The sequence below is a fragment of the Myotis brandtii genome, unplaced genomic scaffold, assembly GCF_000412655.1.
Source record: "Myotis brandtii unplaced genomic scaffold, ASM41265v1 scaffold407, whole genome shotgun sequence".
Classification (NCBI taxonomy): Eukaryota; Metazoa; Chordata; class Mammalia; order Chiroptera; family Vespertilionidae; genus Myotis; species Myotis brandtii.
The window spans coordinates 294,273-305,428 of record NW_005365639.1 but is presented as its reverse complement, the minus strand read 5'-3'; the positions used below and the strand labels follow the sequence as shown (position 1 = coordinate 305,428).

General features: G+C 53.7%; 1 protein-coding gene across 1 annotated transcript in view; it reads right to left on the bottom strand.

The window, feature by feature from the left end:
• The window catches only part of VWA3A (von Willebrand factor A domain containing 3A), a 31,211-nt gene that overhangs the window by 11,288 nt on the left and 8,767 nt on the right, over positions 1-11,156 (bottom strand). Inside the window, exons 9-17 of the mRNA XM_014545417.1 lie at positions 10,668-10,762; positions 9,165-9,284; positions 7,393-7,467; positions 7,102-7,246; positions 6,515-6,710; positions 5,560-5,630; positions 2,148-2,300; positions 937-1,027; positions 443-526 (exon numbers count right to left, since the gene is read on the bottom strand). Coding sequence (XP_014400903.1) covers positions 443-526; positions 937-1,027; positions 2,148-2,300; positions 5,560-5,630; positions 6,515-6,710; positions 7,102-7,246; positions 7,393-7,467; positions 9,165-9,284; positions 10,668-10,762 — 1,030 coding nt within the window. The remainder of the gene's footprint in view (positions 1-442; positions 527-936; positions 1,028-2,147; positions 2,301-5,559; positions 5,631-6,514; positions 6,711-7,101; positions 7,247-7,392; positions 7,468-9,164; positions 9,285-10,667; positions 10,763-11,156) is intronic.

Below are 11,156 nucleotides of genomic sequence, written 5' to 3'. Positions count from 1 at the left end.
CTCTCTTTTCATGTCAGTTTCTCTGCCAATCAAGTCCTTAGGTGCAGTTTGCTGAGAGGTAGAAAGGGAGGCTGTAGGGTGGATCCCTGCAAACCGGCTGGACTCTCTTCTCCGCACCCCAGGGATTGGTTCCTGGAATCTGTGCCCGTTGGCAGCAGTCAGGCTGGCCGGGGCCCCATCTCCACGCCCTCCCCGAGCCCGGGGCGGAGGCACTGTCCCTCGTGCGGCACCCGGACCTAGGGATCCGGGACCCGGGACCTCGGGGGACCCCCAGTATTGACCCTCCTCACTCTCTTGCCATGTCAAGACTGCATGTCTGTCCCCCTGGCCTGGGGACCCAGTGTGAGGAGAGGCCTGGTCCAGGGCTCTGCTGCCCTGCGATGACTGCGCAGTTCCCACAGGCCAGGGCTTCCCAGCTCCGGCTCCGCATCCTCCGACTCACCCTCGCTACTTCCGGCCTCTGCTTCCCTCGTGTGGGTCTTCCTCCTCCCGGCTCCAGGCTCCTCCTTGGCTGACTGGGCTGCAGCTGGAGGACAGAAGGCCTGAGGCTGGAGTGAGTGCTCTCTGCCCCCAGCTCCCAGTGCCAGGAAGGAGAGCAGCTTCCACCCGGTCCCGCGGGCCCCAGGACCCTGCTCGGAGCCACTGGGCCACGCCTTTGATGTTGGATGTGAGGCACCTGCTCTTAGGAGCTGAGCCCTTTCATAAAAACACCCGGGCCTGTCGCCACCAGCGGGCACCAGCCATGCTTCTCAACCCTGACTTCCTTCACCGGTAAAATGGGGGGCTGACCGGCTACCTGCACTGCTACAAGCTCAAGTGGGCGTCCTAGCAGAAGGGCCGGCGCAGGATCAAGACTCCCGATCGCTGATCACTGTGGTGCCTACCGGTACTCACACGCCTCACCACAGCCTGTGCCCCAGCCGACCCGGGCCTCACCTGGTGGGACGCCCGCCTTGCCACTGAGCGGACGCCATGTCACAGCTTTCGCGGGGGGGCTGCTCTCCCTGGCAGGGCCATCTCTAATGCTCTAGAAAACAGGTGGTCTTTCCCGTCAGCCGCCTATTTTCTGTGGCAGGTGCACCCGTCACCCCAGCCTCAATCTGCCTGTTAGGAATCTTCGCAGGGCGGGGCCTAAGGGACCAGATTCTCAGACATTTTGGCCTCATCTCCTGCTGCAGATTCAGAGGGGACTCTGGCTTTTGAGGTGAAATAGTACATGCGTGAGGACTTGCCAGAACTTTCTTCGCGTCATCTACTCCTCTTCCTCCTGGGCCAGCGCTTCTGGGCCTCCAGCCCCATAGGCGGCCACTCGGTAGCTGTGCCCTTCCGGGCACCTGTTCTAAGGGAGGGGCCCTTCATTACTGGACACAACCAGAACGTGGTGACCGTGAGGTCAGCAGGGCCCGGGACCAGCTGGGACCCGGGGATGAGCTGACCCCAGGCCGGCCCTGGGCCCCCGCAGGGAGCCAGCCCAGCAGTGCTGAAGGCCCCAGAGGCAGATCCTGGAATGACAGGGCTTCGCCTCAGAACTTGGGAGGTTCCTGAAACCTGGTGACAGCCTCTCGCAGAACCGGCCTGGACGGAGTGAGGCAGCGCTGCCGAAGAAGTTCGGCCCGAGGCCGGGAGCTGGAGTCCTCGGCCCCTCCGCTCCTGAGCACTGAGTCTGGGTCTCCCCAGCCAGACCTCTCCAGGCCCCTCTGGTGCCGAGGCCGGTGTTTCACGCAGGACAGAGCTGACGGCTGCGACTGCAGATAAGCAGCCAGGCCACCCTCGGGCTCCTGCCAGGCCCCGGGCAGCTGCAGCCAGAGCCCGTTGGATACCCGACAGCCTCGTTCCCGTGCCCGAGTCCCTCCGGGATAAGCCCGCCTGCCTTACAGTCAGGTGGGTTCCAATCTCAGGGGGCCCTTAGGACCCAGATCGGGGTCAAGCCTGGGAGAGCCAGGCAGAGCCACAGGTGGGGGTGGGGAGGTGGCCAGAGGTGCCGAGCTGAGAAGCAGGTCCCCCAGAGGCCAGGACTGGAGGCACCCACAGGACACGCTCCTGAGGACCCTGCCCCAGCCCCCTGGCCCAGGGCACCGCGAGATCTAGGAAAGACCCGGAGACACGCAGAAACAACATCCTGTGTGTTATTAGGGGGGGAGTCAAACCATTCTGGCCGCCGAGGGGGCTGTGGGCTCGGAAGGATAGAGTCTCTTAGGCTGGCTTCTTTGCTTGAGCATCTTTGGCTTTTCTTTCAAGAGGGCTGCCCTCTCCAGGTCTTTTCTGGACTGGTTCTTCAGGGAGGACACTAGGAGGGCACACTGAGACAGGAGGGGGCGGTTAGCAGCACCCAGCGCCGCGAGCCCCCGCAGGACACACACACACACACATACACACACACACACATACACATACACACATACACACACATACACACACACATACACATACACACATACACACACATACACACACACATACACATACACACATACACACACATACACACACACATACACATACACACATACACACACATACACACACACATACACATACACACATACACACACATACACACACACATACACATACACACATACACACACATACACACACACATACACATACACACATACACACACATACACACACACATACACATACACACATACACACACATACACACACACATACACATACACACATACACACACATACACACACACATACACATACACACATACACACACATACACACATACACACATACACACATACACATACACACACACATACACACACACACACACGTGGGAGCGTGAGACTGCATCTGCTAGGATCCTTGGATTCCTCTTTCTGTCCCTAGAATGGGGGCACAGACACCGTGGACCAAATCCATGAATAACAAGTACCATGTACGGAGGGTGTGGGATGCACCAGGCACTGGGCCAGTTACAATCTGGGTGTCTCAAAGGTCAGGCAAGTGCTATCTTATCCCCATTTTACAGATGAGGAAACTAAAGCCCAAGGCCACACTGCTGGTATATAGAGGGCCTTCCATTCACACCCAGGTGGGTGTGGCTCCGAAGCCACTGCTCTTTCCATATGTGGGCCCAGCATCCACAAATGCCGGTCGGCCCACAAGATGCCGGGGGCTAACTCCCCAGCTGGCAGAATAGTATGTCATAGTTGATTCCATCACCCACAACTGCCTGAAAGGTTCTCCAGTAATTCTCAACCAAAGCTCAGGAAACGCCATTGGAATGTAAATAACACCCTGGGAGTGTGCATCAAACCATCATCACCCATGCATGTCTTGTGAATGAGTTTATCAGAGGAGGGACCAGAGGAGAAGGATTTAAAACAAACAAACAAAGAGAGGCCATTTCCGGGAGGCTCACCCAGGGGAGCCCACGCACTGGACAGGGAGGAAGGGGACGTGAGGGTGGCTCAGCGGGTGCTGCTCTGAATGGCAGTGAGTAAAGTGTGAGTCAGTCTGAGTCCCCTCCACCGCCTGACTATGGCCACCTGAGCTCTCTCTGTCCACCCGCAGGGCTGCCCTGCCCCGGCCCTGATCTTCCCCACCGGTCTGAACCATACCTCCACCTGTCATCCACAGGCCCCAGCAGGCTCCCTGAACTCACCTTTGTCCCAGGCCCACCCTCCCCGCACCTACCACACTCCCTCCGGAGGGCCTGTTCTCTGTCTCCTGGTCAATGGGCACCACTGTCACCCATGACCCCCAGTAGGGAACCTGGGAGTTACTCTGGGATTTCTTTCTCTCCTTCACCCCGTACAATCAGCCACACCTCTGGTCAATCCTTCCCCAACTCTTCTCATGGGTCTTCCCTTATTTCCATTCTCATTGCTACTGACAAGATCTGGCCCCTTTCTACCTCTCTAATCTCACCTCGAACAGCTCAACTCCCTTCTCTGAGGAAGTTACATTTTAGTGAGTCTTGAATAACAAGGACAATCCATGGACGATCTGGGAGGGAATGACAGACAGAGCACATAGCAGGTGCAAAGGCCCTGAGTTTAGGAATTAGCTCGATGTGTTCAAGGAACGCAAAGAAGGCCAGAAAGTACAGCTCACAGACCTAAAATCAATGCCTATAGGAAACCCTCATGTTTCATCTGAAGCCTTGGGGGTCAGTGGATCAGGACATGACGGGGAAGCTGCTGTGGGATGAGTTCATGTCACCCAAAAGATAGGCTGAAGTCTGAACCCTGCGTACCTGTGACTGTGACCTTACCTGGGAATAGGGTCTTTGTAGATTCATTAAGGTGTGAGTTAATGAGTCATACTGGGGCAGGGTGGCCTCACTCTGATATGACTGGTGCCACTCCAAGAGGAGAAGGGACAGACACAAAGAGGGAGAACAGCATGTGAAGACAGAGACAGAGACCGCGTGCTGCGTGAGCTAAGGACTGCCAGCCACCAGGACGCCCTCCTTGCCCAAACTTTAGTCCGGCCCCTCTGAGCCCTCTTCTCAACGAGGCTTCAACTTGGTCCTGCTAAACCCAGTTTTAGCAAAGAATCTTGCCAAGTCAGTTTAGTTAGAATCCCCCACCACTGATCAAGTCCCTCACCCCCCACCCTGATGTCTCAGTCCTTGACCAGCCTTCAGCAGGAATCCTGCTAAGTCCATTTAGCAAGAATCCCCCTATTCTCGAAAGCTAAACACGTTTCTCTTAGTAATTTCCCATTTGTGACCCGTCACTCTGCCACTGGCCATAAACGCCAGCTGTCTTCGGAGCTGAGTCCGATCGCACCCCCTTATTGCAAGAGTCTCGCAGAAAGTCTTCCTTGACATCGTAGCCAGCATCCAGGGCAGTATGTTTTCTTTAACACGAGCTGCACTGGCGGACCTACCCAGAGTCTCCAGAGGGAACACGTGAGGCGCGCAGTGTGTGGGGTGTATCTGCCCCTGGCGGGTTCTTATCTCACTAAGTTTGAAGAATACATTTCACAGACTAAAGGTACTTGTTAGTAAAAGGGTGGAAATTTATTGGAAGCAAATTCAGACTCTCACGTAGGGAGGGGGTCCCAAGGGGGTAACCCCCAAAGCCTCTCTTGCTGTAGTTCTTTGTCTCTTCATGCTCCCTTCTAATTGGACCCCTTCCCCATTTTATGACCCCGTGCTTTTTTGATTGGCCACCCTTTTACAGAATATCAAACCCAAAGTCCAAAACCCGCATGGTGCCCCCTCCCCATCTCCCCTTACCTTGTAACATTCCTCTATCTCCTGTGAAAATGTTCCCCTCTTTCTGCCATTGTCCACATTTCTCTATCTTCTGTGAAAGTGTTTCCCTCTTCCCCACTTCGTGACTTTTATCCGCTGTGAATGGATGCCTTTTGGAGGCTCCAAGCCCTCACCTATGCATTCCTCCACCATGGACCCTCTTTATTCTCAGGACTCCCTAAACCTGCCTATTTTCTCCCTAAAATTCCTTTCAATGGTCCTCCTGACACCTTGATGTCAGACTTCCAGCCGCTGAAACTATGAAAGAATGCATGCCTGCTGTTTTAAGCACCTGGTTCGTGGCACTTCACTTCCCCACCCCAAAGCATACCTTTTGTGAGTAGTTGAGAGCCTTTTCCATCTCAGACACGATGGCATTGATGTCGTCACTTTCATAAATGCCTGGAAACAAAGAATTTATGGGGGAGGAGCACCGGTCCCGGACAGACCTGAGCTGGAGCGGCAGGGTGGGGTCTTATGGGCTGAGCTGACCAGTCCCCACCCGACAGTCCAGTGGCAGTTACAGCGAGGTTACCACCAGTGGGGATGGCCATGGGACTCAGCACCCAGGCAAGAGCTTGCACCCACAGGAAGAGCAGGTAGGAGCAAGGGTGCTGGTATACTCCAGTGAGTAAAATCACCCACCCTGGGATCACTTAAGTGGCTAATGTCTGTAGTAAGTATAGCTGACTAGTTTGAGAAGAACTAGAGCACCATGACTAAGGAGACAGACTCTGAAGTTGGCCTGTGTCCTACTTGTAGACTGTGTGGGGGAAGGGAGAGAGCTTTTTTGGCGTCAGCTCACAACAATTCTGATGCCTTGAGGCATGTTTTGGGGTGGCGTTGTCTGCTGTCTGCCCCCCTCCAGCTATAACAATGAGTTCTGTGAGCAACTGCCTTTCACCCACCTGTTGTGAACACTCCCCTGTGGGAAACACTAAACTAAGGGACCTCCAGTGCCCCTTCCAGCTCTAACATTCTAACGTATTTGAACATAGTTTTACTTTTCTTTTTGACTTAAAAAATTACGGTAAAACATGTTACACAAATGTACCATTCTAACAATGTTTGAGTGTACGGTCAGCAGCGCACTGTACATTCGCACTGTCGTGCCGCCATCCCACCTTCCGTTTGCAGCGAACGCGTGCCATGAACAGCAGCTTCCCGTTTTTGAATGGGGTTTTCACACGTTGCCTTTCTGGAATACATCTCTGGCACAGGGTCCGGTGCTGGTACTGAGGTTCCCGGAAACAGAGAGATGGAGGAACCAGCCAACACTCACGCACCTGTGTCTCCAAACCAGTGGAAACGGCCACCAGCAGCCCGGGTGACCTCGCGGTAGGCAGCGGCCGTGTCGGTGCGGCTGGCGTAGCAGGCAGGTGGGGAGGTGTCCATCGGCGGCTCCCCCACGTAGAAAAGACACACGTTCAGCTGGAGGTCGCAGCCCCCGCAGGCCTCAGCCATGTAGGCGCTGAGCGTGGGCTGGGGGGAGAGGGTGGGGGTTCTTAAACCTGCTGGCCCCAGATCAGTTCTGCCTGGTCATCTTTCTCGAGGGCCTACTGTGTGCCCGGTGAGCACTGGGTGCCGAGGGTAGAAAGACGACTGAGCTGGGTCACAGCTTCTCTATCTGGGGAGGGTATGGCGGGAGCTGGGCCTGAGAGGCTGGTGACAGCCTGGGAGCTCATTAGAAATGCAGACTCTCAGGCCCCCGGCCAGGCCTGCGGGGCCAGGTTCTGCATCCCCACACCACCCCAGGCGAGTCTCCTGCACACGAAGTCCAGCTTGGAAAGCCGCGCTGAGAGGAGCGGCCAGCGTCCACCCGGGGAAGCTGTGGGGTCATGAGGATGGGGGTGCCCGGGACTGGAGCACCTACCATGTCCTGGTCGGGGATGCCCCCTGTGAAGAGGTAGATGCCCTGCGACTGTTGTCTGTCTTTGTCCTTGAAGTCCACTTCCACCGCCTTGCGCAGGGCGCTGAGGACATTCCTGCTGCCGCGACACTGCAGGGTCAGGGCCCACCTGGGAGGCAGGAGAGCCCTGCTGAGCGAGGCCTGGGTGAGGCCAGAACAGAGGCAGGGACTGCCCCTCAGTGGAGCGGGGCATGGAGAGAGCAGCCACCCAGGCTGCCCGCAGGCCTGGCAGGTGAGCCTCTGCCCGCCACCTACTGCCAGGCGCTTTGTAAGTTGTCATGGCTCATGGACACCATCTCGGGCCTCCAGCTTTCGACGGTGCTCCCAAACCTGAGGGAAGGAAAGGGCTCGTTCTCAGGCAGGAGACTGGTCCACTCTGGGTCCCAGCTCTTTGGGCTCCCAGGCTCTAAGGAGACCAAAATCCTGATTCCACCCCCAAAATGTTGGGGTGTCACCAGCTTGGGCCAGCCGAGACCTGGCTGTCGACCTCCCCGGACGGTCACGGTGAGGGCAGAGCCAGGAGCGCCCAGGCCGCACTCCCTCCGTGTCGTGGAGACGTGTGTGTGTGTGTGTGTGTGTGTGTGTGTGTGTGTGTACGGCCCCATCCCCGGGGAGGGAGTCCTTTCTCCCTTTTTAAACTTCCCTGGCACTGACTCACGCTCACAACACATGTCCCCTCTATCTGCACCACAGTCTGTCTGTTTCTCATACGTATCATTTCACCTTTTCTGTGAGGCAGAATTTAAATCTGTGAGAAGAGGACTCCTGCCCTGGCCGGTTTGGCTCAGTGGATAGAGCGTCGGCCTGCGGACTGAAGGGTCCCAGGTTCGATTCCGGTCAAGGGCATGTACCTGGGTTGCGGGCACATCCCCAGTAGGAGATGTGCAGGAGGCAGCTGATCGATGTTTTTCTCTCATCAATGTTTCTAACTCTCTATCCCTCTCCCTTCCTCTCTGTAAAATATCAATAAAATATATTTAAAAAAAAAAGAAGAAGAGGACCCCTCCCTTCATCAAAGGAAAGGCGCCTTCTCTGTGGTTCACACTGACCCCCACCTGGACTCCAGCCGGCACAGCCAGTCTCTTCAGAGCCTTGCTCAGCCTGTCTCCCTCGAGGCCACGCGGCCCGAGGGAGGTTTTGTGTTTGAACTTCTGCGCCTGGGCTTTTAGTAAAAGCTTGCGGAACAAACGGTTGGATGGATAAATGAATGAAAACATTGCCTAAAATGTTTCTCTAAGCATTTTTTCTTGGAATTTATTATGAAAAGATTAGGCTCTGATACAGAATAATATATAATATTAACTACTGACTTAATAGGTTCAGAACACTCCCTGTTAGATGTGAAGGTGTGTAAATGTATAGTTCAAGTGGGCCCTTTTGCTCTTTCTCCTCCAATTAGTTAAAATGGTATGCAATTAAAAATATGTATAAAACTATGTATATATTTCAATTATATATAGCTATATATAATTGAAATATATAAATATATAATACTTAATTCTATTTATATTTTAAATGTATATATTAAATTATTTATATTTAAACATATAATTTAAATGTGTATTATATTTTACATAATTTAAATATATATAGTTTTACATATTTATACCTATATAATTTAATTCTATATAGCTACACACAAAGTTAACATTTAGAATTGAAACCCTAAATGAACTATTGTGCCTTGCCAAACCCAAGTTAGGGCATGCCTGGCCCTTCTTTCTCTCTCCTGCTTCTCAGTTTGAAGCCCAGTGGGGCAATGGCGGAGTTGTTTTTTCCTGGCTGATCGAGCAGTGTGTTTTGGGGCTGCTCATTACCTGCTCCCCAGTGGGACTGTTCTGCAACTATTTAATTATTCAACGCCCCAAACACGATCATTCGAGGCAGATAAACAGACGGCCGTCCCAGGGTGCGGGGTGCTCAGAACATCTGCCGAGCCGAGCCGCTCCCTGCGAGCCGCTCCCTGCCAGGAGCCCCAGCCCAGCGGCCAGGCCAAGCACACGGCCTCCCCCAGGACGGGAGCTTACGCGATGACGTTGAAGGCATCCTTGTTGGACAGCTGCTCCTCCAGCAGGAGCCGCAGGGAGTGCTGGATATGAATAATGTACGTGGAACTGGCCGCGGAGAGGTCGAGCAGTACAACCAGCCTGCACAGAAACACAAGCTCCAGGAGAACCGAATCTCTCGGATAGTGTTCTTTTTGTTCCGTTTTACTCTTTAAAGTGTTTTCCGGGGAACTTCACACGCCAGATGCACAGCTGGCCAAGTTTTCTCCGGGTTGAGGTCAACGGAGGTGGGTTTCCAGCAGATTTAGGTGCTGGAACCTCTCTCTCAGGAGGTCCTACCGCGGAAAAGCCTCCTGGTGGGGATGGCCGAGGGGCGGAGGCTGCACGCAATGAGTTTCATATCCCTCCTTGTTTAAAGCACTAGCATTCAATATGGTTATAGGTCGGGGTCTTTGAAGGAAAAACAAGCAGGGTCAGCAAGTAGGATGTGGAATTACGAGATCTGGGCCTCTGGGGAAATTTTGTATCTTTTTTGTTTCCTTTCTCTGTTTTAAGATCTTTAGCCCCATTCAGTTTTTTCCCTTCACTGTTTCAAATCTTACATTCCCATCTCCTCCCTCCGTTCTCATTTTGAGACACCTGTAGACAACAAAAAAACCCCACTCGATTTAGAATCAGACGACCTTGGTTCAAGCCCACTTCCTGTGTGACCTTAGGCAAGTCACAGAACCCCTCTGGTCCTTGGCATGCTTACTATAGACTACAGTGTTTATAAGACGACTCCTCATAGGGTTAAGAATTAAAGGATAGAAGAGATGTATAGTATTATTACAAAGTGTGTTATTTTGTAAAGGTGACATATCAAATAAGGTATGGAATGAGAATAATGGCTATAATGGGTACCCACTGTTTCTCCCTGCTCAGCATTCATTACCTCTTGTGGCGACAGCATCCTGGTGTTCCTTTGGGACACCCCTCTGCCTCTATCATTCCATTTGCTTTGGGTAGAGCTGACCCTGCCCCAAGCTTTGCGAGTGGGCATGTGGGAAGCAGGACATCACGCCCCCCTGGCCAGGGTGCAGAGCTCATGGACGGCCCCTGCCCCAAGTTCTGGGAAGCTAAAACCGGAGGGGAAAGCTGCCTGCCGCCTGAAGACAAAGCCATCGGAGGAGAGATGAGAGATGGAGAGAGACTCTGACATACACGGGTCTCTGGATCGAGCCATGAAGGCAGCCAGCAAATCTGCTTTGGAGTTTCGCGTTACCTTCACCAGACTCCACTAGTTTGTTTCAGCCCATCTGCACCCGTTTCTGTTGCCTCTTAATGGAAAGAACCCTGGGTTACCCAGTGAGGACATTGCTGAAGTTGGTGGCGACTTCCCCCCAGGGGTTCTGCTGAGTGGTTTGCCGTCCTTAGTCTAAGTGATGGCTTCTGAGGCTTCCAATAGGGAATCCGTGAGCTGGGAATGTGCTCCGTCACACACCAAACCCATGACGGACAGGAACACGACTCAGGGGAAAGTACCTTTTTTCGCAGACGGTGCCCCAGATCCTCCTGCTGGCCAGTGAGAGCCACTCAATCCGCCTCTCATACGTCCGCATGGCTCTGCTGAGCTGTTTCTGCAAACCCACAGGCCACACGGGGTGAGCGACTGCACAGAGCGTGGCCGATTAAAGGGTCTGAGAGGAGGGGTGTCCCCAGTCGGCTTCCGGGAACGGTGTGCCACGGCCATGGGTATAAACATCCCACTAATCATGGACAAGCTGCCATGAGACCATGAGGAGAAAAGTCTCTCATTGCCTCATATTGGGAGGAGGTAGATTTTGTCAAAGGATTAGAAGCTTTACTTTTTTATTTTTTATTAGAAGCTTTTGTCTGAGCATCCAGGTCTCTGCCTGGGATGGATGGGGTGGGAAAAGCTCCCAAAGTGCCCTGTGGGTGGAGCACAGTCTCAGTTTACAGGAGAGAATTCGGTCACTGGCCTGGTGTCTCCACATCACTTGGTGCCTCACT